Here is a 23,330-nt window from a genome sequence, read left to right on the forward strand (position 1 = left end):
AGACGGTCACTCAGACAAAGGTCCGCAAGCATTATTAAGCGAATATTCGTGATTCACTCCTTTTGCCTGCGAAGCTACAACACTGTATTTAATGCAGAATATTACTTGCCAATTGCCGTCCGGCCCTTAGTAATGGTACTAATGAGGAATGTGATAGTTCGCAATACCCCACATACCAATAGTCTCTCCACTCAGGATCACGGCCAGTCACGGTGCAGTATGTGTAGGCTAGAAATAAAATGTTGCAGGACGCCGATGGAGAGAGTGGTGCGTTAGTGCAGACCCGCGCACGGAATCTATTAACCCGTGGCCATTCATAAGCTTAACGAACCGCAAATTCGGAACATGCATGATACGATTGAGACTGAACTCCAAGCTCGAAGCGCCACGCGTCGGCGACCGTAAGAACATTATGTTTAGCAATCGCTTTTCAGTGCGATGAACTACCTCCAATTTCGAATGTCGAGTCCGGGATATTTAGATATCATTCCATCAATATCCCGCCACTTCAGCAAGTCACATCACGCGGTTCTTTAACAGAATAAATGCGTACTTTTGTATGGCTGGTGCGCGATGCATACATAGCAAGCCAAGAATTCCAGCATGGATCACAGGAATAAAACCCTCAAAAACTACATAAGCGTGAACGTATCTACCACCTTAAGTTAAGCGAGCGACGGTTGCCTGCTGCGGCATGTCTTTGAAACAAGTTCTTAGCAGTTTGCAGGCCACACGGCACTCTAGGCGCTCTTGCTGACGCTGTTTTACATTATCAATAATGCATCCCAAAATGGCAGTGATATGAATTTCAGCTGCTCGGATCTCAAAATTAGCCAGCCGGCCACTGCGCCGCATTTTGCGCCACTAGCATGAAGAGATTCTGAATCTCGGCCGACCGAATTTTCCACAGGAGTTAGCGTCCCTCACACCTGTTTCAAGTTCTTCATAATTACTTAATGCTGCTGCCCCAGCGAGGTTGCCAAATCATTGACACTGACGACTAGTGTTAAGCGTACATGCCCAAAAATGCGTATCCCTGTCTACGATACACCCAAGGTACAACACCATATAAACCTTATTAGATCTGCTAGCTTACAGGCAAATGTCTTGTGCAGAGGACCCCACCGGACAAAGAAATGCGATCAGGTGATTGAACAACTAAACTTGCTGCCATCCCTCTTGCAGGCCTTAGAGCCAGTCTCAGCCAGCACTTACGTGGGGGTCGCACTGGTTCGATCCAATCGCCTGATCTGACTTCCCATGGCACACCACTGATACAGTATAGTCCAACCTTGGACAAATTTACTGCGAGTCCTTTTCTAAACCGTAGTCCCACACCATGAGCTGTCAGAGTCGCGGATAATAGAAAATCCCTCATAAGCGAATGTGAGTTTAGAACAGATTCATACACGTTGCTTTTTGAGCGAATGCATTCAACACGTTGATTCCTACGCAGGACCTGGCTGCCTGTTGCAAATCCTCTGTCACATGGCTCGTGACGATTACCGATCTTCTGTAATCGAATCATAACGTCCGCATTTTCAATTATTTAGTTCAATAAAGCTCTGTATATATCCGTGCTAAAATATCTTCGTTCTAGGCGCGTTGGGTTGCTATTTCGACTTCAATTACCTTCACTTGCTACATAGTAGATTAGCGCGTGGATCTGAGTAACAGTCCAATAGTCGATACCTGTCTGTCGCCTCGGTAAAATTATTACGAACGTCGATTCAATATTTTCGCATTTGGCGAACAGCGAACAAGTAGACGTAACAAATATTACACTTTGGCAGCATATAATGTTGTGATAGGACTCGTCACAATTTACGAGAAACGGTTGTTAATAATGAATGACTATTCCAAAAACAGAAGGAACGTTCTTACAGATTCTTCAGTCCAAGCAAATTGCAATACCGGGTAAGTAGAGGCTACTATGTTTAAAATCTGTGAGTCGTGACCCTTTATGAGGCGACAGGGGTTGAGAACAGAGACAGAGCCAGCCAACCAAGAGTAGAGATCTTTAAACCTTAAAGTCTAATGATGCTAATGTCGGAAGTTATCCGAAGATTAGCGTCCCACAGCTCACAAAGGTTACAAGACATGCATGCCAAGCTACAACACCTCCGGCTGGGCATTCCTGAACCCTGGCCGCGACACGTGTGACTCAAGCTAAACTGTAGTAGTACGAAACCGGGTGCCAACTCTATCTCGTCAGCTCACTCAGACCACGCCACGCGCGACGCGGCGTTGCATTGACGATCCCGGGTCATGGAGAATATACAGCAGAATGGGGTCACTGGGAATAAGCAGAACTCACAGTCCGGCAAATTATACCCGCAGCTTGAGGGTTGCGCCGCAGTTCACTCAGGCGCCAGAATTCGTGTACTACTTTAAATGATAGAGGTCACTAATAATAGGTATAATGAACTGAATTTATGCAGCACAGCACGTAATAACGATTTTTTGTTGTACCTCGAACACGCGCCGTACGTCGGAGAAGCGCGACACCGAAGACGGGGAGCCACGGCGTACTCGCACTTAGCGCTATCGCCGCGCTCACGCGACGCGTCACGGACGCGTGCTTCCTTTGAATTACACGGTAATTGTTCATTTTAACATACTGCCCTAATCTCAATCCCATTCGTTGTTTCACAGTAATAATTAATTTGATTCTCAGTTGAGGAATTCCTTGTTATTTCCCTGTTGTGATTTGTTGGGGCGGGAGGTCGGAAGGGTGCGAAGAAATTTTTCCCCGGGGGTTGGGTGCTCAGGAAGGCGATTAGTTGGGATTTCCGAGCCCTTGTGGCCATAATTACGCACGTTACTTGGTTCTCCATTACAGCATGTAGCCACTACTATAGAGCCCAGGTCACTGCGGCATCAATTCTCCGGGCCTTGGCCTTGAGGCATGTAAGATCGGCCAACAGATTTGTCTAAGGTGTGACTTATGTAGAGTCTATTCGCGATCATGCACATGTGTATTCTACGATTGGCAACTGCTCAAGAGGGTGGCGACACGGTACAGCCGTGGATTTATCAAGGCGAGTTGACTTAAGTGCTACACGGTCTTGAGCCTATATATCGAGACCAGCAGCCTATAAACGTTAACGAGTCGCGCGACTGGGTCTAGCCAAGTATAACTCTAAATGAAGGCTAGCATCCCAACCAGTGCCCCAGATAAAGACGGCTGCGCTTACCTGATTCTGATACCGGCACAGGGACTCGGGCAACATGTCGATCCATAACCACGGCACTACTTTAGGAACTGTAAAAAGAACTCTCAGCATCTCCATACAACTGCGGGATGGAGGGTGCGAGGCGAAGCAGTTTTCCTTGATTAATTAAAAAGAAAGATTTAGGATTTTTTTAGACACGAGCGCCCATCCAGTCCGTCCTTTGTCCGCACGCGTGCTAATGTGCTTAGCTGAATCTTCTGAATATTCTAAACATTTCTATTGTTACTGCTGGTATTGTTCACGGGCTGATGATTAGTTAACGATGGTTCAAATTATTCGCTGGCTTGACTCTCAACGTCATGCCAGTTACGTTGGGCCACGCTATCGTCTGCAAACACGCGCACGTGCTGACGAATCGGATTCAATGATAGTGCAGCTGCACCCACAATCTGCGCTATCCCACTGCCGCAAAGCGCCACCACCATCGTAGAGCGTAGGTGTGATTACTCGCAGCTGTATCACGGAACTCTGGTCATCCGCTCATGTGTAACTACAAAATCGAAGGACAGAGGCTGCTTTAGGCGCTCCAAAGTCGCTGGGCTCCATTCTTTCGGTATCACTCTTGACTAAGCTGTGCTTATCTCATGAGGTTAATTGTCATATCAACTAGTACGCTCATTCTCGGCATAAATATCAATATAGCAGTGTTAACTGCCCACTTTTCAAATTAGCCTAAAATAGGAACATGCAGACACTGTCTATATTTAAGAAATGAGCCGCACAGAGGTTAGGGGTGATAGGAGCTAGTATGATTTAGGCGAACGGAGCATTAAATGCACGTTAGCGTACTTGAATACGGCTTAGTGTAACCCGGGTGAAAATAATTCTGCCACATAACACCGTTCTTTTGTAGATTTTCTACAATTATGTGTATCGCATTCGGAAACCCTTTGGCATCCGTGTCATTGGTCAAGAATTCTCAAATTATTGTTTAGGAAACTGCAAGTGTCAGTTCTCGATGGTGACTTGCGATATCGAAGGGTCAACTTGATCGGGTTCTAGAGGGCGGCTGACAGACCAGGAGACTAGACTTTAATCCAATCCGCATGCAACACCATGTTGATCCACCTTTACTTTGACGGGAGTAACACAAAATTTCTTCTGATACCTCAAGTTGGCTCCCGCGAGCAATGCATGCTCTCATTTGGCTTACCAATGTCGCCCTGTGCAGAGTAAAAATTTCAACGAGTCACCTCCGGTGTTTGTCATTAATTAATTTTCTGTCATTGATATATATCGAATTCGTTTTTTTGATTTTACCGTGGCTGTATAAAGCCGGGCCAGTACCGTATCATTGGTTCTAGCCGACCCCACCTCACTCTTCTTGTAAGCAGACCACCGCACCCCCGATTCGCCTCAGCCTGTAAGATACCCGAGATCCACCAATGTCAAAGCTATTGTACTTCGGTGGTGGATCGACAGAAAATTTGTTAGCGCGTTCAAAAAGTTCAGACGGCAGCTATGCCATCATCGTGGTCAGGTACCGTATGATACAAGCGTCATCGTGCCCACAGATAAGCTTCTAATACGAAACTCATGACTTAGAAATTACAGCTCGATTGCACCATAAATTGAGACACATCCTATGTTTAGACGTTAGTGATAGCACCCAAATAGGACTGTCTCACTAGAAACAGAGCTATCATAGTCTAGGCGAATAGTCCTTATAATGAATCCGAGACAAGTGCCGTCACGGCGCACTCGGCCGACTTGTACCTTACCCGTCCGTATGCATTCCGTGGAATTCACAGGGATGCTCGTATTTGCATCATGCGACCCTACAATGTTTTTCAACTCTTTCAATTCAAAATGTGACAGTTCAACGGCCTTCAGTACAAGTCCACGCACAGCTGATCACTCGTCCCACTGCGTCCGCTTGTTGTAGTATACCCCGATTCACAATACAATTTGATATCAACTTTTGAAAGTCTCAAGATTCCAAATGAGACCAATGCCTAATTCTATATGAAATGTTTCTTATTGTTACGATCCAATGACTCTCAGAATATCCCACTCGAAAACAACCTCAAAATAAAGGAAACCACGCGACCAGACCAGCTGGCCACAGTGCTTCAAGAATCAAAATCCCAAGAGTCCTGCACATTCACTAATAGCTGTTCAGAACGAGCCATCAACCAAATGAAACAACGTGAAGTACATAAAAATGACATCAATTCGCATAAACAAAGTCATTAATCAATCGATTGCAGGAGAAACAAATACCCAATTGAAATTCAACCAACCAATTTTTCATGTTCCTGTAATATCGCCGGTTCACTATACCAAAAAAAAAAACCCGAAAGCGAGCGCGTCTATGTACATGTGGTCGATAACGGCGAAAATTTGCACCCAATGCCATACCAAATCCCAAAAAATAAGCAAAATGAACCCAGCAAATGAAAAAATTCCTAATGGTTTTGGCTCTCTATTACAGAGGCTCAAGCCCTTCGACGTAGCCATTCCGGCCGCCTTTCCGCATGTGGGTTCGTCGATGCGCACGTAGATTGTCACTGCGAGAGAATTTCCGCTTGCAAGTGTCGACGTCGCAGATGAACGGTCGCTCGTCAGTGTGTGTACGCGCATGTCGTCGAAGGTGCTCAAGACGCTTGAAGCGCTTTGGACACTTTTCACACTTGTGTGGCTTGTCCATTGAGGAGACGATTAGTGGGTATGACCGCTTCTGCGCGATGATCGACGCTGTACTGACGGTCGAGGCGCTAGATGCACTGCGGACCATTGGCGGTGGGGTCGCTGGTGGAGAAGGGGTAGCGCTGGCCGACGCGACTTGTTGGAGCGCGTACGAGGCCGCGGCAGTAGAGGGATGGAAGGGCATTGGCGAGGGAGAGTAAAATGGTGAGAAGCATGGCTCGGTGGTGGGCGTCAGGAGTGCGGCAGTGTCGGCGTACGGTGTTGAGAAAAACTCGGATTTGATCGGCGATGAAATAGGGGTCGATGTTATAGACGACTCTGGTGATCCCGGGCAAGACTCCATTGGCTCGTTCGACATCGAGCTCGTGTTCTGGAGGTAGAGCATGCCAGGCGTGATGGTGGTTGGGGGGATATCCTCGGTGGGAGTAGTCGGGCCAGACGAGCAGTATGACGACATTGAAGAAACTGAAGAAACGGACGCAGTTCGCCGGTAGAGGACAGGGAGTGTCGAGAGAACTTGCCGTAGCGCGGTTGGTGATACGCCCGGCGAGGACAATTCGACAGGTGACAAGGGAGCCATGAACTCTTGATGTGTATCAAAATCGTCAAATTCAATCATCTAAGACTTCCTGTTAGCGGATGCGGTCCATATAGAATAAGGATCAACAATGCCTACAGTGGATAGTAAATTCTGACCAAAAGTAAGAGTGCAGGCGCCTAATAATGAGGGACAAATAATAATCAAGCCAGACTGGATGTGCCAAGAATAGACAGGACAAATGCTCGAAGATGTGTAGCAATACTGATACGCAAAAGCGCGTTCGTGATCCGCGAGCCTGGAATGTGATCGGTGCGGAGCTAAAAATGGACAACCCGAAAACGACCTTAAAATTTGCCTGTTGCGCGACCGACGGAAAGCAAATGCAATCTAAAGAGTGAATGCAATATCAAAACGACGTCTCTACCAGAGAACAAGTTAATGCCAATGAAGCTGTCAATAATGAACGTCGTGGACAAAGAGCGACGAGCAAATATTGGTCTCAAATGAATGACTGATAGACGCGAAAAACGAGACAAAAAGGCGCAACCAACGACAACGAAAGCAAATAACAGCAAAGCAAAGAACAAGCCGACACACAGCGGACAAGTGGCACGAGGAGAAATGGAGTAGCCGGACACTAGCGTAGGGCGATTGAAGGAAGGGATTGCACAGGGGCGGGGTGGGATATCTTATATTCCGAATGTCGACGATCGCGCAAAGTGTCTCGAGGCACCGGTGACCGGAGAGAGGTGGCCTGGGAAGCTGTACAGCTACAGCAGCAGACAGCGGGCCCATTCAGTGACCTAACTGCTCTGTCACGTAGTCGACAAGTAGCGAGTACAGGTGACATGGCATGCTCAAGGAGGTCGCTGATATGTACCTGTACGGCATATAACGGTTCCAGTTACCCTGGCGCGTGCACGGTTCACAATCTAACCATGCCCACCTAGTCCAGCCTCGATGTGCGCTCTAATTTTCGAGATTTGTCGCTTTCTATGGCGGACAGACCCGCGAGCTAGAAATTCAGCCTCGATCATGCCATGTTGAAGCCATGGCCGGCAGACGGATGTTGTCTGCTTCTGCTGGCGGCTCTCATTTGTAATTGCACGAGGGTCACACGAGGTAGCACAACTCACCACGTCGTCTGGTTTGCTCTGAGCTTAGGCTGAGACTTAGGACTCTAGACAAAGCCACCCAGGAACGGTTGGCCGACTTGTCCGGCAGTTCGCATACGTTGCGTGGTAGCAGCCAGCTTCTGCATTACCAGTTACATGTGTCTGATCCCGTACATAACTAGTCGCCTAAGCCGAGATCGGACGCAGGTAACGCAAGCAAGGGCTCGTGGCCACCGCCAATTGAGTTTTGAACACATCTGCCCCTACCCCAACCCTAGTGGCCCAATTTTCACAAGTTGTGCTCAGAGCCCGGCAATTTACGAGACATCCCGAACATCTATACTCGAGTACACTCTGCGCTGTGAGTGCTGGAAAATGAGAATGCATCGCAGGCCCGGAGCCGAACAGTACTCAACTCGCGGGCTCGTGTCTGCTGGACTAACTATTTTAGATAGGAATAACTCACGACTTTGGCCCTGGGTCAAGGTTAGAGCTTAGCGGAATGCAAGAAACATGCGGCCATGCAAGGATCGTCTCACCTGCAGTGCTAACGCGAGGGGCCGGGGCGGCAAGAATGTGCGTGCCAGACATTGAGATCTAAACTTTATTGCGTGGCTGTTACTCGCCAACGCTTGGACCATTCACCTCGAGCCTTGACTCACCGCTGCCTGAACGCCAACTGCAACCTCACGATCACGACACCCGGCGACTTTCTTTTTGATACTAGCATATGCTGTACTTGCCCTGGCTCTAAGTCTTCTATCTATTCTATGGTTTTTGATCTTGCACGTCTGTGTGCTATGAGTGCGTTCCCGCGTCCAGCGACCACGGGTGACAAACACGAGTTCTTCGAGCCTGCGATTTGTTTTCGTCGGCGTGCTCAAAGCGCCGCAAGAAGAAAAAAGCTAGCTTAACGTTCCTATCAGAAAACAAACCGTTGGACGACATGCCTAGCTCGGACCCTTACAAAAATGCAAGTGGCTCCCATCCCTCGCGTCCCCGACAGCCTGGTCCTGTGTCCCTTACACGATTGCCCATCGGCACCTTGCTGGGTGTCCAATTCAGACCTCCCTCCACGAGGCCATGATTCTGGAGTGTCAGTCGACAGCGTCTTGCTTGCGCATGGCTGTTGCGCTGCTGATCGCGCGAATGTCCGCGATGCAAGCCGACGACTCTAATCACCGAGCCTCTCACGTCCCGTAACTGCAGGTCTGAGATAATCAATCCAAGTCTCTATCACAACCGGGATATTCCCAGTTAGTGGGTCGGTCAAACAATTACGACATGGTTCGGTATTAATTGCAATATAAGAACAGTTGCAATTGCAACTATTCCAACTCTACCCTGTTTGACCTTGTTGTTGGTTTCAGGTTGATGAAGATGAAGGTGCTTGCGAAAGCGCAAACTATCTAAGTCCATTTTATTAGTGACCGGCAGCTACTGTGGTGACGTGATAGTGGCTGCAGGTAACTGCTGCGATAGCGCTAACTTCCCAACCTGTTATTAGAGTGTCGGCCGCGGCTCCGCCTCAACATTGACCGACTGCGCCGCGTAATTAGCCAAGATAGGCAGCGTAATTATTGACGACTTCGCAATTCTCCGAGCTGAATATTCTGTGTATGTCCCCACTTGCAGCAATTCGGCTCTCCAGAGATCAAATGGTACAGTTTGCGCCTGCCTACGAATCTCAGACGTGCGAATCCGTAAATTGGAAGAAGATGGTTGTGAGAGCAGGCGGATATGAAATTACGTTCCTTGCCAAATTGCCAATACGGGTCACCTGCTGCTAACTATACTAGCAAACAGCCCATCATCCTGCTAGTGGTCTACTACAAACTAAGCTGAGTCAAGCACCGTCGAATATCACGTCACAGGCTTTTGCGCCGTTTTATTTTCGTTGGACAAAGAAGGACAGAACTGTCATTATCCTATTCATGTCTTACACCTTGTTCAGTTGTTTTAATGCATACACGGTGAATACTTTGTATGACGCGTCAAGGTGGATCTGGCTATTACGGCGACAATAATCGCTTATGTGCAATATTTCTGTCTCGGGGTCGTAATAATGCCGAGGTGAGTCTGTTTCTGGACATCGAGAACACAAAACACTAAATCTGGTAACCCCGCATTCTGCAAATGGATCTCTAAGCCGAACGAAAACTCGAGAACTAAAGAGCAGGTCACGGTAATAAATCATCCATGAGCTTAATCTGTACGCTTAGTCGGAACAAGTGGCTGCAGCTCAAAGTGATGCAAGTAATCACTAGCGGTCTGTGGCCGGCAGTGTTTCCTATCCCCGAGCTTGTCATCGTCCGATAACTAATAGTGGCTCTTTCAACCAAGCGTCGGATCGGCCACTTACCAATGCCTAGAATTATACCTTCAAGATATATTCTAGAACTGCCCTTGACCCAGTCCCGTGACGAATTTGCTAGTTCGAGCCGTCGTTGCCTATAGTCCTTCCACCTGGCAACTGCGGCGTTTAATAGACTTTTACCTTGTTGGTGGTTCGGAAACTGGGTTTTGCCCAATTTACACTTTCCCGACAGCAGTCCGAACAGAGCGCGAAAGCGCACATCACATAATATATGGTGGACATCAATATCTATGAGTGACCAAAATGAGATGACGCTCTCTCAGCGATTACGGCAGATCAAATTCTCTTGCGCAATTCCTATCCCTTGTATTTAACGCAGATCGGGTGTCAACAACGCTCTATCGACTGAGCCGGAAACCACCAGTCTTATCAGACTTTCGAGGCGCCAGTATGGCTTGCGCGCAAACTTCCAAGCTTTCAAGCCTGCCTATAGAGAGTTATCCCAAAAAGAATGGCATCACAGGATAGGGACCGAAGCCACGGTGTTGGACTAGGCGCTGCTGGAGACATTTACTCATCGTTATCGGCATGAGAGATGCTGTGAGATCTGACAAAGGGATGAAAATGACTCTGCTGAAGACGCCGAACATGGGAAATATTTGAATGTAATTTAATAACTATGTTACAATAGCAGCATATCGTAGATGTAGTCCTTTTCCCTAAGAAAGGTAATTTCTAAAGTCTCAGCATTCATTTAATTATTTCTGCGTCATGAAAGGAAGGTCGGTCGGCCGACCCCGATTGCAAGCCGGACGATCGCGCTGCCCTCCGAGATTCACGACAGAATCTGAGTATTCCCTGACCCCAGTTTACTTGATGCCCCAACTATTAGCCAATGACAATCACGCAGGTACGGTTAACAAGATTTCGTCACCTAGATCACCGACGAGGAGATCTCTGTGACCAGTACATTCTGCATATTCAGCAGATCTACTAGTCTTTTCTTTGCGCCGAAAGCAACTTTCAGTGCTAAGCTCTGAAGTCAACATATCCAGTGAATCAGACTGAAAAATTTCCTAAAAGCTGTTGGGCTGCGACAATTGCATGCACCCTCGACCTTTATGCTAGCCAGTCCAGAAACGGCAACACGGTTCGAGGGCCCGAGTGTCCGGGTAAGCAAATCTTATCCTTCGCGAATCGGGAAATGATTTAGGGGATATCCCGCAGGTGTCAAACTCACGTTTTCACGTCACCCGTGGCTACCCCAGTTTGTTTCACCTCGTGGTACAGTATACGATCTGTACGATCTGTCAAACTTCAGATATGCAGGGCACCTGCATGTGCCAAGCAAGCTTTAAACCTTATAGTCTTGAGCAGTTTTAGCTCGTCCACTAACGACCAGATAGCTACATCAATCCGCCCCGATCTTGCTTACTGAACGAAGACGGCGGTTGTTAGCCTCACTAATTACGGAGCGACAGCAGTCGCTTGTGCTCGGGCCTCTGTGGTTGGCAGTGCGCCATGGCGCATAAATTGCGCAGGCATGAGCCAGTCAATTTGATCCAGCCGGAGCAGGCTTCGGCAGAGGTTGCGAATTATTCTTGGATCGCGCCTAAGGTCAGCCAGCCTTGATGATTTCCAGTCTTCGCACCGTTATTGATTGGAGGGGAGAAGTTTGTTATCGCTCTGGCGGTCACAAGCCTATCGTTACTTAGCCCTAGTGTGACAACTGGCGTGATCGATTTGTGATTTGTGGACGGCTACCTGTCGCCGAGTTCCACAGTGTTGGTTCGCCCTCAACGCTTCTCGAGGCAGTAAGAAACATGGCTTGCCAACTCTGGCTTGCGACACAATGAGCTTTTGCCAAATTTCTGGGCCACGCCCATAGCACAGCAATGGGGACGCAAAACTTGGTCGTAGTCATCAATTGATGGGATGGCTCCGTCGTCGGTTTACTGAATGATTATTCAAAGGACTAATACCGTCTCGGTGCTCTCTTCGTCGGCCGCCTCCGGAAAATGCGCCGTGCGGTGCGGCCGGAATCGCATTCGCGAAGAGCTTAACTCTTCTAACTCTCAAATTATCGTGCGACATGTGGTCCCATCCAGCCACCTCCCAAGAGCCAAATTATAGCGCACGAAAATTTCCGGAAAAAAAGCAACTTGTAAGTTTTTCGTGCTGGCGACACCATCTCTAAATGGCCTCCCGCCATACGTATGTCGTGATCGAGGTCACAGAGGGAGGGGCAAGATTTTGGAAGTGATGCGCAAGAACTGGCAATCCAGCCTGACTGGTATAGGGAACTGTCCGTGCAGGCGTCGAGATGACATCGGTGACATCGCTACTCCATATTACAGGCTTATAAATGAGTTACAAGAGAGCAGTCTCAACGAGTAACAGGATAGCAGAATGATCGGTTATAGTAGGTCGGGTGTACGAAATTTGGTGGCGTTGGCCATGCCCACGTAATAGATCGGAAGTCAGATGTCTACTCGTTTCGCGCACGTGTAAACTTCGATCTCCGGCGAACTTTAAACCGTCAAACTACTCTGGCCGGTATGTTCGCACGCTTGCTGAAGTCGAACACCTGCAACGACACACGACACTGCAGACAAGGATGCTCAGTCTGACAGCAGCGGCAGATCGGGGCCGGCTTGGCAAATCAGCTCACACGCTGGCTACCACTACTACGGGAAAGTAACTCTAGGCAGGACCAAAAGAGAAATGTGCAGGTCTCGAATCCGATAAGCGGTCAGATGACGGCGACCAACTAGATCATGAGTTGGCCAATGTATGCGAGGGCAATGGAGTCTGCCCTATCGTCAGTGTACATGCTCTTGTCCCTTGTAAGTAAGAGCTTGTCCCAGTCCAGCGTCAGTGTCTCATCTTGCGCACCTGGACCGGAACGTCTAAGACAGAGATCGAGATCGAACATCGATATGGATGACAGCTGCACGCGCCCTCCGTTAATTCTTTTTGGAAAGAGGTAATTCTAAATAATTAACGTCATGACTAATGCGTACCTCCAGGGGGCCGTCGAGCCAGAGGGCGGCGAGCAGGCAAATTCCTTGTTTTGACCGACACAGGTCACATGGTGTATAGCATCTGCAGACAATAGTATTAAGATTTGAGACATAAGTTCCATTAGTTCTTCTTTTGCTAGCAAGCTAATGTAAATGGGAGCCTACAGTGCTCAGTACTGCTCATGCCCCCGTCCCTGCGCGTATGACCAGATCGATCTCGGAGGAGCCTACTGTCTGCGACCAGTCTCGCAGTCCTATGAGAGATTCAATTCGTCGACATCACTTTTTGATATGTCACTTTTGCACAACATGATCGCGGGATATCGTGTTTCAAGTATGGCACAAATGGTCTCTACACTATTCTCGTGAAGAGTGCATGTTAAACGATGTTTCAATCTTGATATTCTAAAACCGCGACACCAGCTAGCCTAACTTCCTGTTGTCAAGTGGAGACGGATTCACTCGGTTGCACCTCACTATCACTCAGCTTGGTGAGCAATGTCCCATAACCTCGGAACGACATCGTTTGGTCATGCGGGATTAGCTGATAGGACGAAAAGATATCTCGACCCGGGTCCCAGTGGTAGGATTGTGCAAAACCGAACCGAGCCAAGTAGAGATGAAGATGAGGAAGTGTACTATGCTGCTGTCAGCCTTGGTGCTCAATTAGAATTGCTTCAGTAAAGAGATATTGACTGTGAACCTTTGGGCTTCCAAGAGATTATGACGAGCAATCCCGATACTCTACGCCAGACATATAACAATCCCGCTCACCTAAACTCGACTAATATCTTGTATATTTCGCGCCACATAACTGGGTCATATTTCCGGATTGGTCGTTCGCGTGAGAATCGAATACACTTAAATTCGCTTGTCGTTTGTATTGGCTCCAATGTATAATTCCAGCTGGGAACAGCTTATTTCCAGGCGAATCAAGGCAGTAAACGATCGTAGTTCCGGAATAGCGATCGTGCTGGAGATATTGCTGTGGGATCCCGGGCAAGTTTAAGATCCGCTTGCTTCGAAATCAATAAGCTACCCAACTGCTTTCATTACTCTGAGATCAACTATCACACTGATACGCTTTGCTCTTGCTAGTCGTGCATCTTTCATACGCAAAGTCGATTTATGACATGTAACCTTTATTGAAAGACCCATAATATACAACCGTAACCACAAGTACACCATTGAAACACATTATGAAATAGCAGATTACGTAATTTTAGTTGTAATTAAATGATGATGGCATCTGCGGGGGTGGCGGCGCCATAAACATCTTCTGGCCTGGGAAATACTGTTGTTCGCCACCTTGCGGAGGCGGAGCTATTGAATGGCCTGCCATGAACGCTATCACGTCGTCAACAAAGCAACATCGAGCGACCTGTGTAAAGTACATACCACAATATACACAGTAAAAGGCCCCAATGGCCGATTTCGGGATCAGGACAGTGTACGGAACAAGCGGATCTGGGTTATTGACGTTTACCTCTGTCTTTGGCTTCTTGTCTTCGCCTGAACTCTTGTCGCTATGGGCACTTGTCTTGGTCGTATCATCAACCGACGACCGACCGTCTGAAGATTCCGGATGTTCATCTCCTTTGCTGCTGGTGGATACTCCCTCATCAGAGCTAGCCTTCTGGTCCTGACTCTCCTCGCTGTACTGCCGATTTCGCGCCGCCAAGTCGAATGCCGGGCGTCCGTTCGATTGCAGCCGCCGTTCAAAGGGCAGTTCTTGTAATATGCTGACTATATCCATGACATTCCTATTATCATTATCCTGTTGCTGCGTGGCTTTTGCATCCGAAAGTTCTTTATGTTTCCGGACGCGCAGTTGGCGTTGCCGGATACGCTCTTTCAGTCTATATTCCTCCAATATCCGCATCTCGTCGTCATTAAGCATGTCCCCCTTCTTCTGACGCAAAATCAGTCGTCGCGCACTCATCGACAAAATCCACCACTCCTAAAATATTTTTGGACCAATAAAGTGTACTTTGCAATTGATAATAATAACTGTTTGGAAAGACAAAGGTTTGCGAGGAGTAGGTTCAAGCGGATGGGGCATCCGCCGTGCTCGCGTTTGTGTTGGGGTTAGGGTATTATGCGTATGCAACGCTCTTCGAGCAAACGCTTCCGTGCCACTTCTGCTGACCGCATAGGGTTATCCGGAGTGTCTGGCCGGGTTGCCTACGCACAGTTCGTACGCGGACGTCGCACACCACCGCCAATAACTAGCATACACTATAGAACTGGCTCTATTTCATGGGTTCCAGCTAGACAAGCTGCGTATCGGTCAGTCGGTTTGTCTATATCAATCCAGTCAGTCGGTATATCATAATATCTGTCTTGCCATCGGCCCTCGGTTGTCGTCTCGATCGCCCACCGCCTGAACGGCGTATGCAGCAAAAATAAGCTTCATCACGGTACAACCGGGCAATCTAGCTCGAAAGCCGCGCTATCACGTCTGATAAGAGCTTACTCCTCATCACTAATGATTTATTCCGGCTTACTGACAACGACAGCGTCCAGGCCCACACAGCTGTGTCTGGCACGAAGATGCTGCCAAGGGCAAGTTGGCCGGGAATTTCCTGCGTGGACAAAACCAATGCCGCCGAGTGATGTCATCACGACTTGGCCATCGCTTAGAAGGGTTTTGTGTGACTGACAACCCTAACCTATGACTTGGGCTACAGGATTGGTTCCGAAGGATCTGCTGCTCGCGGGATTAATAATAATACGTGATAATGGATTCCATAGCAACCGTAGTCGTCAGTGCCAAAATGTGGGCGTGGATAAGGGTTATTTTGGATCAAACTGTTTTATATTGTGTTCACAACCCGGAATTTCTATGGTTAACTTCAAATCCGGACAGGTTCAAAGCGACCGGCTGTTTTCCACAGTCTAAATCAATTTCCACTCGATAAATGATCGATAAACACGTAAGATGTATTAATAAAAGCACAAACAAACTGGACATCGATAGAATTAAAGAGATAGTGTCGCAAGAACATTAAAATTGGCAGTGTTGGCGAAGCTAGAGCGCACCGAATAGACAAGAGTCTCTCCACCGAAATAGAGGACTTGGACGCACAACAAAACCCGGGCCGCAAACTGCACAATTCTCGATATCCAAGATATAGCTAGAAATACAACCAAAGCACTAGCATAGGAAAACTTATCCTCTTCAAAACTAGTTGGATCTTGCAAAACGCCGTCGTGGCCTGCGACTTTATTATCAAATGACCCAGCTGCAGAGATGTCAATCGCCAGAGGTGTACTCATTGTCGTATTAATGGTGAGATAACACGGGAGTCCATGAAGAATTATGTAGGTAAGTATGTGGAACATTGCTTAATGCAGTTGTTGGCTGCTTGTCACCGTGTGTCACTTAACTGACCCGAAATCCTGTGGGCTTCTGCCAGGCATCAACTCCGGGCATGATCACATCATCAGGAACAACTAATGTCATTTGACAATGTCCTTGCTTTCTCACAAACCGAAGTCGATCGATTTGAGTGCGCATTGCGGTTCGTCCGTCGCTGTCTCTTGGACCAGCGACTGGATATATCACTGTCCAAGGAAAATTCCTTCCGACTGAAAGATGCGGCAGAGGAACTATATGCCCCAATTTCGGTGTGCAATAATGACACATTGGTTGCAAATCATAGCTGGTCTAATGAGAGTCACAGGTTTCCCAGATTTCTCAAGAGTGACAATCACAACACCTTAGGTTGCAATTTCTATACCACGCAGTTCCCTGTGCTGTCATAAGAGCGACGATGGAGACCATGCTAGTATTCAAGATGAGGTACGGCTTTTGCTCTACGGCATTAATTTCCACGTTGTCATCGGTAGGTCGGCATGAGGAGACTCTGGTCTCGCAGCTGCTCATTCGAGTAGCGACAGAACATTTCTCTGTCGGAACAAGATACTACGGATCGAGAGAAGCGGCGGGAAGCGGCGGCCGAACAACATGGTGTACTTGAAGCTAACTGGGACTCACAGCTTTAGGTTAGAGTATAAATACACTGCTCTCTGAAGCGACAATCACAACAGATGCATCATTTCTTAGCCAGTTAACCTATACTTCCAGCCATACCCACATTTCGGCGTCGCAGCTGTCGTGGCAAACCCAGCGGTCCGAGAGATAAGCCCTACTGTATTTAACTCAAAACTCCGCGTGCGACTTGCGCAAGTTTGTGCTAATAGAACGGAGACAGTTGCTTGATTGTCCCCGAATTGATGGTCGTTAGAACATCTTGCTAAAATAAAAGAAGTCTGAGGACAGTATTGAAGGATACTGTTAGCACAATGCATTAAGAAATATTTTCTGCCACCCGAAGGGACAATTGTTGATACTCTTAATGTGCAATGTACTCAATTCAAAAACCTCGCAAACCATCAGTTGACTAGACTTGTGCAATGTAATCAATTCAAAAACGGCGCAAGCCACTCAGTAATCTCGTCAATCATCCGCCACGACAAATAATGCCCATTCTCCTCCTGACAAACATATGTGACGTCATTTGCAGCCGCATACTGCTCTATCCACGGCTTCGTAAATTTATCTGGCACTAGAGTATCAAGTGCGCCATTCAGAACCAAAATATTTTTGCCCTCAATTTTGCTGATGTTCTCATCCCTAGACGCGTAAAGCTTTTCTATTGGCTTTGGCCATTCCTTGGTTCCTTCTGGGACTTGCACAACGCTGGTGTATTTACCAAGACGTCCAATTAAGAGAGATGTCATATCTGGACACCCGACGATTGGAATACCTATCTGAATGCGGGTGTCGCTGCCAAGCAGGTTCCAGGTGACGTGACCGCCGAGAGACACACCTGATGCGATGAACTGTGTTGGAGTGAATAGGTCGCCCACGTAGCTCTCGAGATAGGTCATGACAGTTTGGATATCAATCGCGATGCCGTCTATGGCAGTTAATATACAGAGCACAGTTAAAGTCCATTGGGTACCTTACCGACCATGGAGAGCATATCCTGCCTATACAATGTCAGTTCAGTTAGCCCGTGAAATATGCAATACCATTGGTCGAAACGCACGCGTGCTTGGGATTTCCACTCGTCCATGACTGGCTGCAAGAATCGCCATGTTAGAACGAACACCAACAGATCGGGCGTTGTGCACCTACATGGAAACTTCATCAATCTACAAGATGGTAAACAGACTTTCTCGTCCAAAGTTCATATTATAGATACCTTCCGAATACCATGATTCCGGTTGTCGAATGTTGCAACGACTAGCCCCTTTGTATGTCCCTTCTCTAGGAGTGTATAGAGCAATTGATGTGCAACTGCCTCTGAATCTCTGTATGATCTAGTCCGTCCATGGGCATGAAACAGAACTGTCGTATCTTTCGCTTGCTCCGCTGTCAATTCCTTGACTCCGTACAAATGAACCAAAATTCCGGCAATATTCACGATCGTCTCGCTTGATCGTGGCGTATCATCCGGCAAAGCGAAAACGTCCTGTGGAGCAGGCATTGCTGAATATGTCGAATTACACCCAGCTGAAGAGAGTTGATCGGGATACCGAACAAGAAGCGGCTTGGCGAAAGTTCCAACTAAATAATTGACAGGGTAGGGGTACTGCAGCGAGCCTCGAATAGCACGAGAAGGTTAGGGTTATCCAATTGAGCCGTCAGGAATGCACACTTACTTGTATTAGACGGCCGACCAGACATACAAAGTTAGCAAGAAATACAACAAAAATGTCTGGTGGTTACGCCGTGCCATGGGTCACAAGCAACAACGGCCAGCTCCAAGAAGCTGGCCTCTCATATGTATATGTATATATTCATGACAAATAACAGGAACATGATGGTGTTTAGAACGGTTTACGTGTTATAGAAAGCTTGGCGGAAACCCGGTGAATCCTTGTCTAGACTTACGCGCTTCCGAGAAGAAACTCCGAAGTCTTTATGTACAAATTTAAGAAGTGTGGAAGAAGTGCGGCATTACATTAGTCCTTTATCCGGTTTGTCCGGTGACTTGGTTACTGGAGGCGGTCAGCACGACCACTTGAATCAAAAGCAATCATTTAGGTTTGTAAAAACGGCCACCATAGATCACGCAAATCGCAATATTGGCCTATCGCCCTATCCTTCTTGGAAAGATGCATCTAAGCAGTAGCTACAAGAATGTATATTTTCCTCTATTCTATAACAGTACGGCAAGCTAGTCAAACGTCATCCTCATCCCGGAAGTCCCTGCGAATATGCACAGACGTTTGCCCATTTAATGCGGTCAGCTGAAACCTTTCAATTGAAACCTGGAGTCCAACCCCGAACATTTCTCGGTTCAGATTAGATTGCTTACGAGGCTTCCGTCAGTCAGCTGACCTCGAGATCAGATTTCCAGCCGATTACCGCAATTATACTCACTCTATTAATTGTTTCGTGTTAGAGGCACTGTTAGTGACTACACCGTATGTCAGAACCACAACAACCGCAGTCGTTCTTTGCGTCGACATTAGCATCTCCGGCGTCGTCTACGCCGCCACCGGCCGGCGATCGTTCACCGGAGAGTTTCTCGACCAAACATCGAGCACCGCCAGCCGTAGCTGCAGATTGGCCTGCGGTATCCGACAAATGGAACGTTTCGCCTGAATCTGTACGGCCTAATCAGCCTTCGTTGGCTGCCGCGATAAGGGGAACAGCATCCCCGGTTCCTTCGGGCTTGTCGGCCGTCGTGGCAGGGAGCAGTGTCGCAAGACAACCGTACAAATCTTTCAGAAAGAAATATCGGAAATTACGGTTGCGTTTTGATACTGTCATGCGGGAAAATGAGGAGTTGGAGGGGAAGGACTTTGCGGCGAAGAGGACGATTAGGAGACTTAATGCAGAGAACGCTAGGCTGTTGGACATGTTGATCGATCTGTCAGAATCGCCCCACATCAACAAGCAGTTTCAGGTTGGGGGATTAGGTATTGAGGATGTGGACGAGGAGAAGGAACGGCAGGCGAAAGTTTTGAAGTGGATTGTAGATGCTGATGCATGTAGTGTCATGGAGAATGGCGAAGCAACGGCTGAAGTCGCAAAAGATGGCGGCGGGGACAATCCCAGTGAAAATAAAGAAACCAGTGGAAAGCAGAATGGAAGCAATAACGGACATGCTAATGGTACTACGGAATCTGGAGTTGATCGCACGAGGTTACAGAGACCAAGTACACCGCAATATTTGAAAGATGAGATATTACTCTTACAAGACGATTATGACTCGGACTTCTGATTTTGTATTGGATTTAATTGTACATCTTGTGTGGATCGGCGTTATCTGTTTATTTAGTTTATTGTACTATATGGATAGTTGATAGATTGTCGAAGGTCATCTGAACCCAGCTCAGATCAAAGCCCAAAATAACCTCACCTTCGCCACGTTGATTGAGGACTCGAGCCTTGCGAAATGATAGCAAAAGTTCGCGGCTTGCGTTGGGTGATGTTCGGAAACAAACAACCGGAAATTAAGCTCTTGCTAGACTGCGTACACGGGTGCGTTACAACATAATGACGGACGTGAGTATTTTATAAGTAGCCTCTCGGTATCAGATTTGAAGTGGACTGCGAGAAGAAAATTCGGCCAAAGCACGTTCTCCATGGCAGAGACTCATTCGCAGTATAGAACACCGAGTTGAATAGAGCAGGCAAATAATAACGATGTGGTGACACAACATTGATTATCGGAATACCCGTGGACGACTCATTGGTCATTGACGGAATAAGGTAGACAGCATTCCCCATAATCTATGAACACGCAAGTTCGTCATGGGTCGACAGCGGCGTGGTTTCGCCATCGAGCTGTACGGCCGGAAGTGATAATGACAATTAGAATACATTGGCAGAGACAAAGAGTAAAACCCCGAATTCTTTTTCTTATAAAATTCGTGTCACGCCAATGATTTTTTCCCATAAATTCCGATAACTCCGTTCGTAAGCCGATATGAATTAGCAGTAAAACGTTGCATCGGATTAATTGAATTGTATCGAGAAATTGCGTCACCTCGTACGGCTGTTGCTTACGCGTTCAGAACGCGTGTAACGCGTGGCTGCTTTAGCTTGTTGCTAGCCATATTTGGCTTAGTGCCATTATTTCATTCGGCTTACCCGACACATTATTACTCACGTACAGATTAGCCATCTCTGCAGGCACAAATCCTTCGAATCACTGTCTAAGACTGCGTCAAAAGCGATTTCGCGGCGCTCACGATGACGCATTCTGCGTCGTCGACTAATTCAGCTGGACGCCTCACATATGTTCCGGCTGCACTCTGCGTTCCCAATCCACTGTCACCACGATACATCTCCTCATCCAACGGTGTCTGCTGTCCTCGCCTGTTCTGTGCTGCCAATTCTCAACTATATATAGTCTGCCTTTGTCCGCTGTGTCCTTGTGGTAATCTTCATCACTTAGCATTCTTCCCTGCTCCCGATAAGTCTGAATCCTGCCAAATCTATTCCAGTTGTCGACAATACGTCAAGTAATCGCCTTCAACCCAACAATGTCCACTGTCAGCCATTCATACGAGGTGCTTATCCAATTCGAATTATGCCATGGTTGGCATTCTAACTTCATAGTCTAGGCCGAGCTCAAGCGCACAGCGTCCATGCTCTCCAACGCGACTACTCTCGCAGATGTCGCAATTCCTTCCCAATCTCATCTCACTAGCACCAGGATATATGACGGCCAGTTGCCAACAGATACTATTACCTATGACTACAAGGTCGACAATGAACGTGGAGTGGAGATGTCGGAAGAGCCGGTCCCCAAGAAGATCTTAGGTATTCGCTCAAATGTCTTCTGGTTACTCGCTATCATCCTACTCGTCGTCGTTTGCGTGTGTGCCGTGCTACTCGCGGCCCTCTTAACTCGAAATAGCTCTTCCCACGATTCCAACGCATCTCCGGGCACTGGTCTTGGTGCTAGCCCTGGCCAACGAACATCAGCGGGACTATATTTGAAGAGATGGATCGATGAGGACATTATCCGTTGAGTCACTGCACTGAGATTATCAAAATTTCCAAGTATGGAATCGTATATTGGATATGTCACGACTATAGCGTCACTTGTCGTGATATGGAGTATATGGCTTGTGTTCTGCGTCGTCCGCTTCATCGCTGGAGTGGCGGAAGGTGCCCACCCACGAGTCATCCTAGATGGCCAACAACATGTCTACGGTCGAATCGTCATTGTTTCTTTGCATGTAACCAGATTATCTCTCCTGTTGTGGAATTTTATTCGGTAGTTACTGTAGAATCTGGGAATGATTTGAAAGAGCCGCATTGGTTAATGGGACTATATCTAGTAACAGTCTTTTAATATAACCTCATTTATAACTGTATGATTACGACCGTCGGCCATTACTTTGTGTAACGCAGAAATATTTACACTGCCGGACCCTACAACTCATACCAGGAATCCATATGGAGTTGAGAACCAAATGTGCATGGAGGTTTCTCCAAACGTGAGATATAGAGGCATAATTACTGTTAGTGGTCCACTTTGGCTATGTATTTGTCAGGCGTGTTAAATTAGAGCCTTGAATTGGATAATAATTGCTTATTTGAATGAAGTCATTTACTTGCGACTGCGATCCGACTGCAGCGGCATTTAATCGAAGGAATAGTATGATTACGTGGGGTTACAGCCGGTTAGCTGCGGCTGAAATGCTTCGCAAAAGCAAAGCAGCGCCGCACCACCGAAATTAGCAGTCCTTGTGGTTGTACTGTACATTCAGCGGCAACTGCCAGGTTTTAGCTTGAGACGGAAGTGTTATCGCTGTCTACGTCTATTAGGACTATATTGCAGCTATATGAGATTACTAATACTGATTATAACAATTAACAAGCAAGCTATTTCTTGGCAAACCCAAAGACTTAACGAACCTAATAAACCTCATATTTGCGGTCCATTCCATGGCGTCCGCGAGGAATTCCCATACGTCGCGACCGCCGTAAAACGGAACATTACTATCCGGGATGTTGCTGGTGGCCCACTCATCTTCTGGAAAAAAATCACTTATCCTAAGCCCAATTGTTTTGGGAAGACGGTTGGCGCGTCCGTGACTAATAAGCCACTGAAACAACATGATGTGAGCAGTCAGGTTCCACAAAGTATGATATTGCTCACCTTTCTGACAGGTTGTTCGTCACCCGCCCGCCAGACTTCAACGAATACCTCGTCCAGTTTCCCTGCCCATATGTGACCACGGTATTCAATTGGATCATAAGTACCTCGCTTTAAGTTGTGCACCATGGCATCAGCCACGTGTTCCGCCATGTTGTCAACCTCCGCAGCGGCATCTTTGATATACGCGTATGCAGTTGGAGGATTTTTGAAGGGTGGCACTTCTTTAAGACATATCAATATGACCGCTTTCGCACCAAGTTGATTGATCCAAAGATTTTTGTCACGACAGAGTCGGATTCAGGACACGTGT

General features: G+C 47.4%; 7 protein-coding genes across 7 annotated transcripts; 3 read left to right on the forward strand and 4 right to left on the reverse strand.

The window, feature by feature from the left end:
• Positions 1-5,548: 5,548 nt before the first annotated feature.
• On the reverse strand, positions 5,549-6,720 carry POJ06DRAFT_73439 (uncharacterized protein). Its single transcript, XM_056191481.1, has 2 exons — positions 6,562-6,720; positions 5,549-6,504 (listed from the first exon to the last, which is right to left on the reverse strand). The coding sequence occupies exon 2, from the start codon at positions 6,502-6,504 to the stop codon at positions 5,665-5,667; it is 840 nt and encodes a 279-aa protein (XP_056045378.1). The 5' UTR covers positions 6,562-6,720; the 3' UTR covers positions 5,549-5,664.
• Positions 6,721-12,236: 5,516 nt separating this feature from the next.
• Positions 12,237-12,976, forward strand: POJ06DRAFT_248272 (uncharacterized protein). Its single transcript, XM_056187017.1, has one exon. It carries the CDS (start codon positions 12,636-12,638, stop codon positions 12,846-12,848), a length of 213 nt encoding a protein of 70 aa, XP_056045379.1. The 5' UTR covers positions 12,237-12,635; the 3' UTR covers positions 12,849-12,976.
• A 1,127-nt stretch (positions 12,977-14,103) lies between these two features.
• POJ06DRAFT_266540 (uncharacterized protein) lies at positions 14,104-14,823 on the reverse strand (the record flags this gene model as incomplete). Its single annotated transcript, XM_056189157.1, has 2 exons — positions 14,104-14,228; positions 14,280-14,823. 2 exons carry the CDS (start codon positions 14,821-14,823, stop codon positions 14,104-14,106), a joined length of 669 nt encoding a protein of 222 aa, XP_056045380.1.
• A 2,483-nt stretch (positions 14,824-17,306) lies between these two features.
• POJ06DRAFT_194677 (Alpha/Beta hydrolase protein) lies at positions 17,307-18,379 on the reverse strand (the record flags this gene model as incomplete). Its single annotated transcript, XM_056184962.1, has 5 exons — positions 17,307-17,806; positions 17,857-17,879; positions 17,939-17,971; positions 18,028-18,044; positions 18,095-18,379. The coding sequence occupies 5 exons, from the start codon at positions 18,377-18,379 to the stop codon at positions 17,307-17,309; spliced, it is 858 nt and encodes a 285-aa protein (XP_056045381.1).
• Positions 18,380-19,324: 945 nt separating this feature from the next.
• On the forward strand, positions 19,325-20,125 carry POJ06DRAFT_236580 (IEC3 subunit of the Ino80 complex, chromatin re-modelling-domain-containing protein; the record flags this gene model as incomplete). Its single annotated transcript, XM_056185905.1, has 1 exon — positions 19,325-20,125. One exon carries the CDS (start codon positions 19,325-19,327, stop codon positions 20,123-20,125), a length of 801 nt encoding a protein of 266 aa, XP_056045382.1.
• Positions 20,126-21,392: 1,267 nt separating this feature from the next.
• On the forward strand, positions 21,393-21,884 carry POJ06DRAFT_236581 (uncharacterized protein; the record flags this gene model as incomplete). Its single annotated transcript, XM_056185906.1, has 2 exons — positions 21,393-21,419; positions 21,474-21,884. 2 exons carry the CDS (start codon positions 21,393-21,395, stop codon positions 21,882-21,884), a joined length of 438 nt encoding a protein of 145 aa, XP_056045383.1.
• A 967-nt stretch (positions 21,885-22,851) lies between these two features.
• On the reverse strand, positions 22,852-23,219 carry POJ06DRAFT_248292 (uncharacterized protein; the record flags this gene model as incomplete). Its single annotated transcript, XM_056187018.1, has 2 exons — positions 23,021-23,219; positions 22,852-22,967 (listed from the first exon to the last, which is right to left on the reverse strand). Coding segments are annotated over exons 1-2 (184 nt in total), but the record flags the coding sequence as incomplete, so codon positions are not given.
• Positions 23,220-23,330: the final 111 nt, after the last annotated feature.

This window comes from Lipomyces tetrasporus (genome assembly GCF_029532465.1).
Source record: "Lipomyces tetrasporus strain NRRL Y-64009 chromosome Unknown POJ06scaffold_3, whole genome shotgun sequence".
NCBI classification, from domain to species: Eukaryota; Fungi; Ascomycota; class Lipomycetes; order Lipomycetales; family Lipomycetaceae; genus Lipomyces; species Lipomyces tetrasporus.

Bases quoted from the DNA above. Each gene is read 5' to 3' on its own strand.
- POJ06DRAFT_248272 (XM_056187017.1), top strand. From the start codon at position 12,636: ATGAGTTGGCCAATGTATGCGAGGGCAATGGAGTCTGCCCTATCGTCA.
- POJ06DRAFT_73439 (XM_056191481.1), bottom strand. From the start codon at position 6,504: ATGATTGAATTTGACGATTTTGATACACATCAAGAGTTCATGGCTCCC.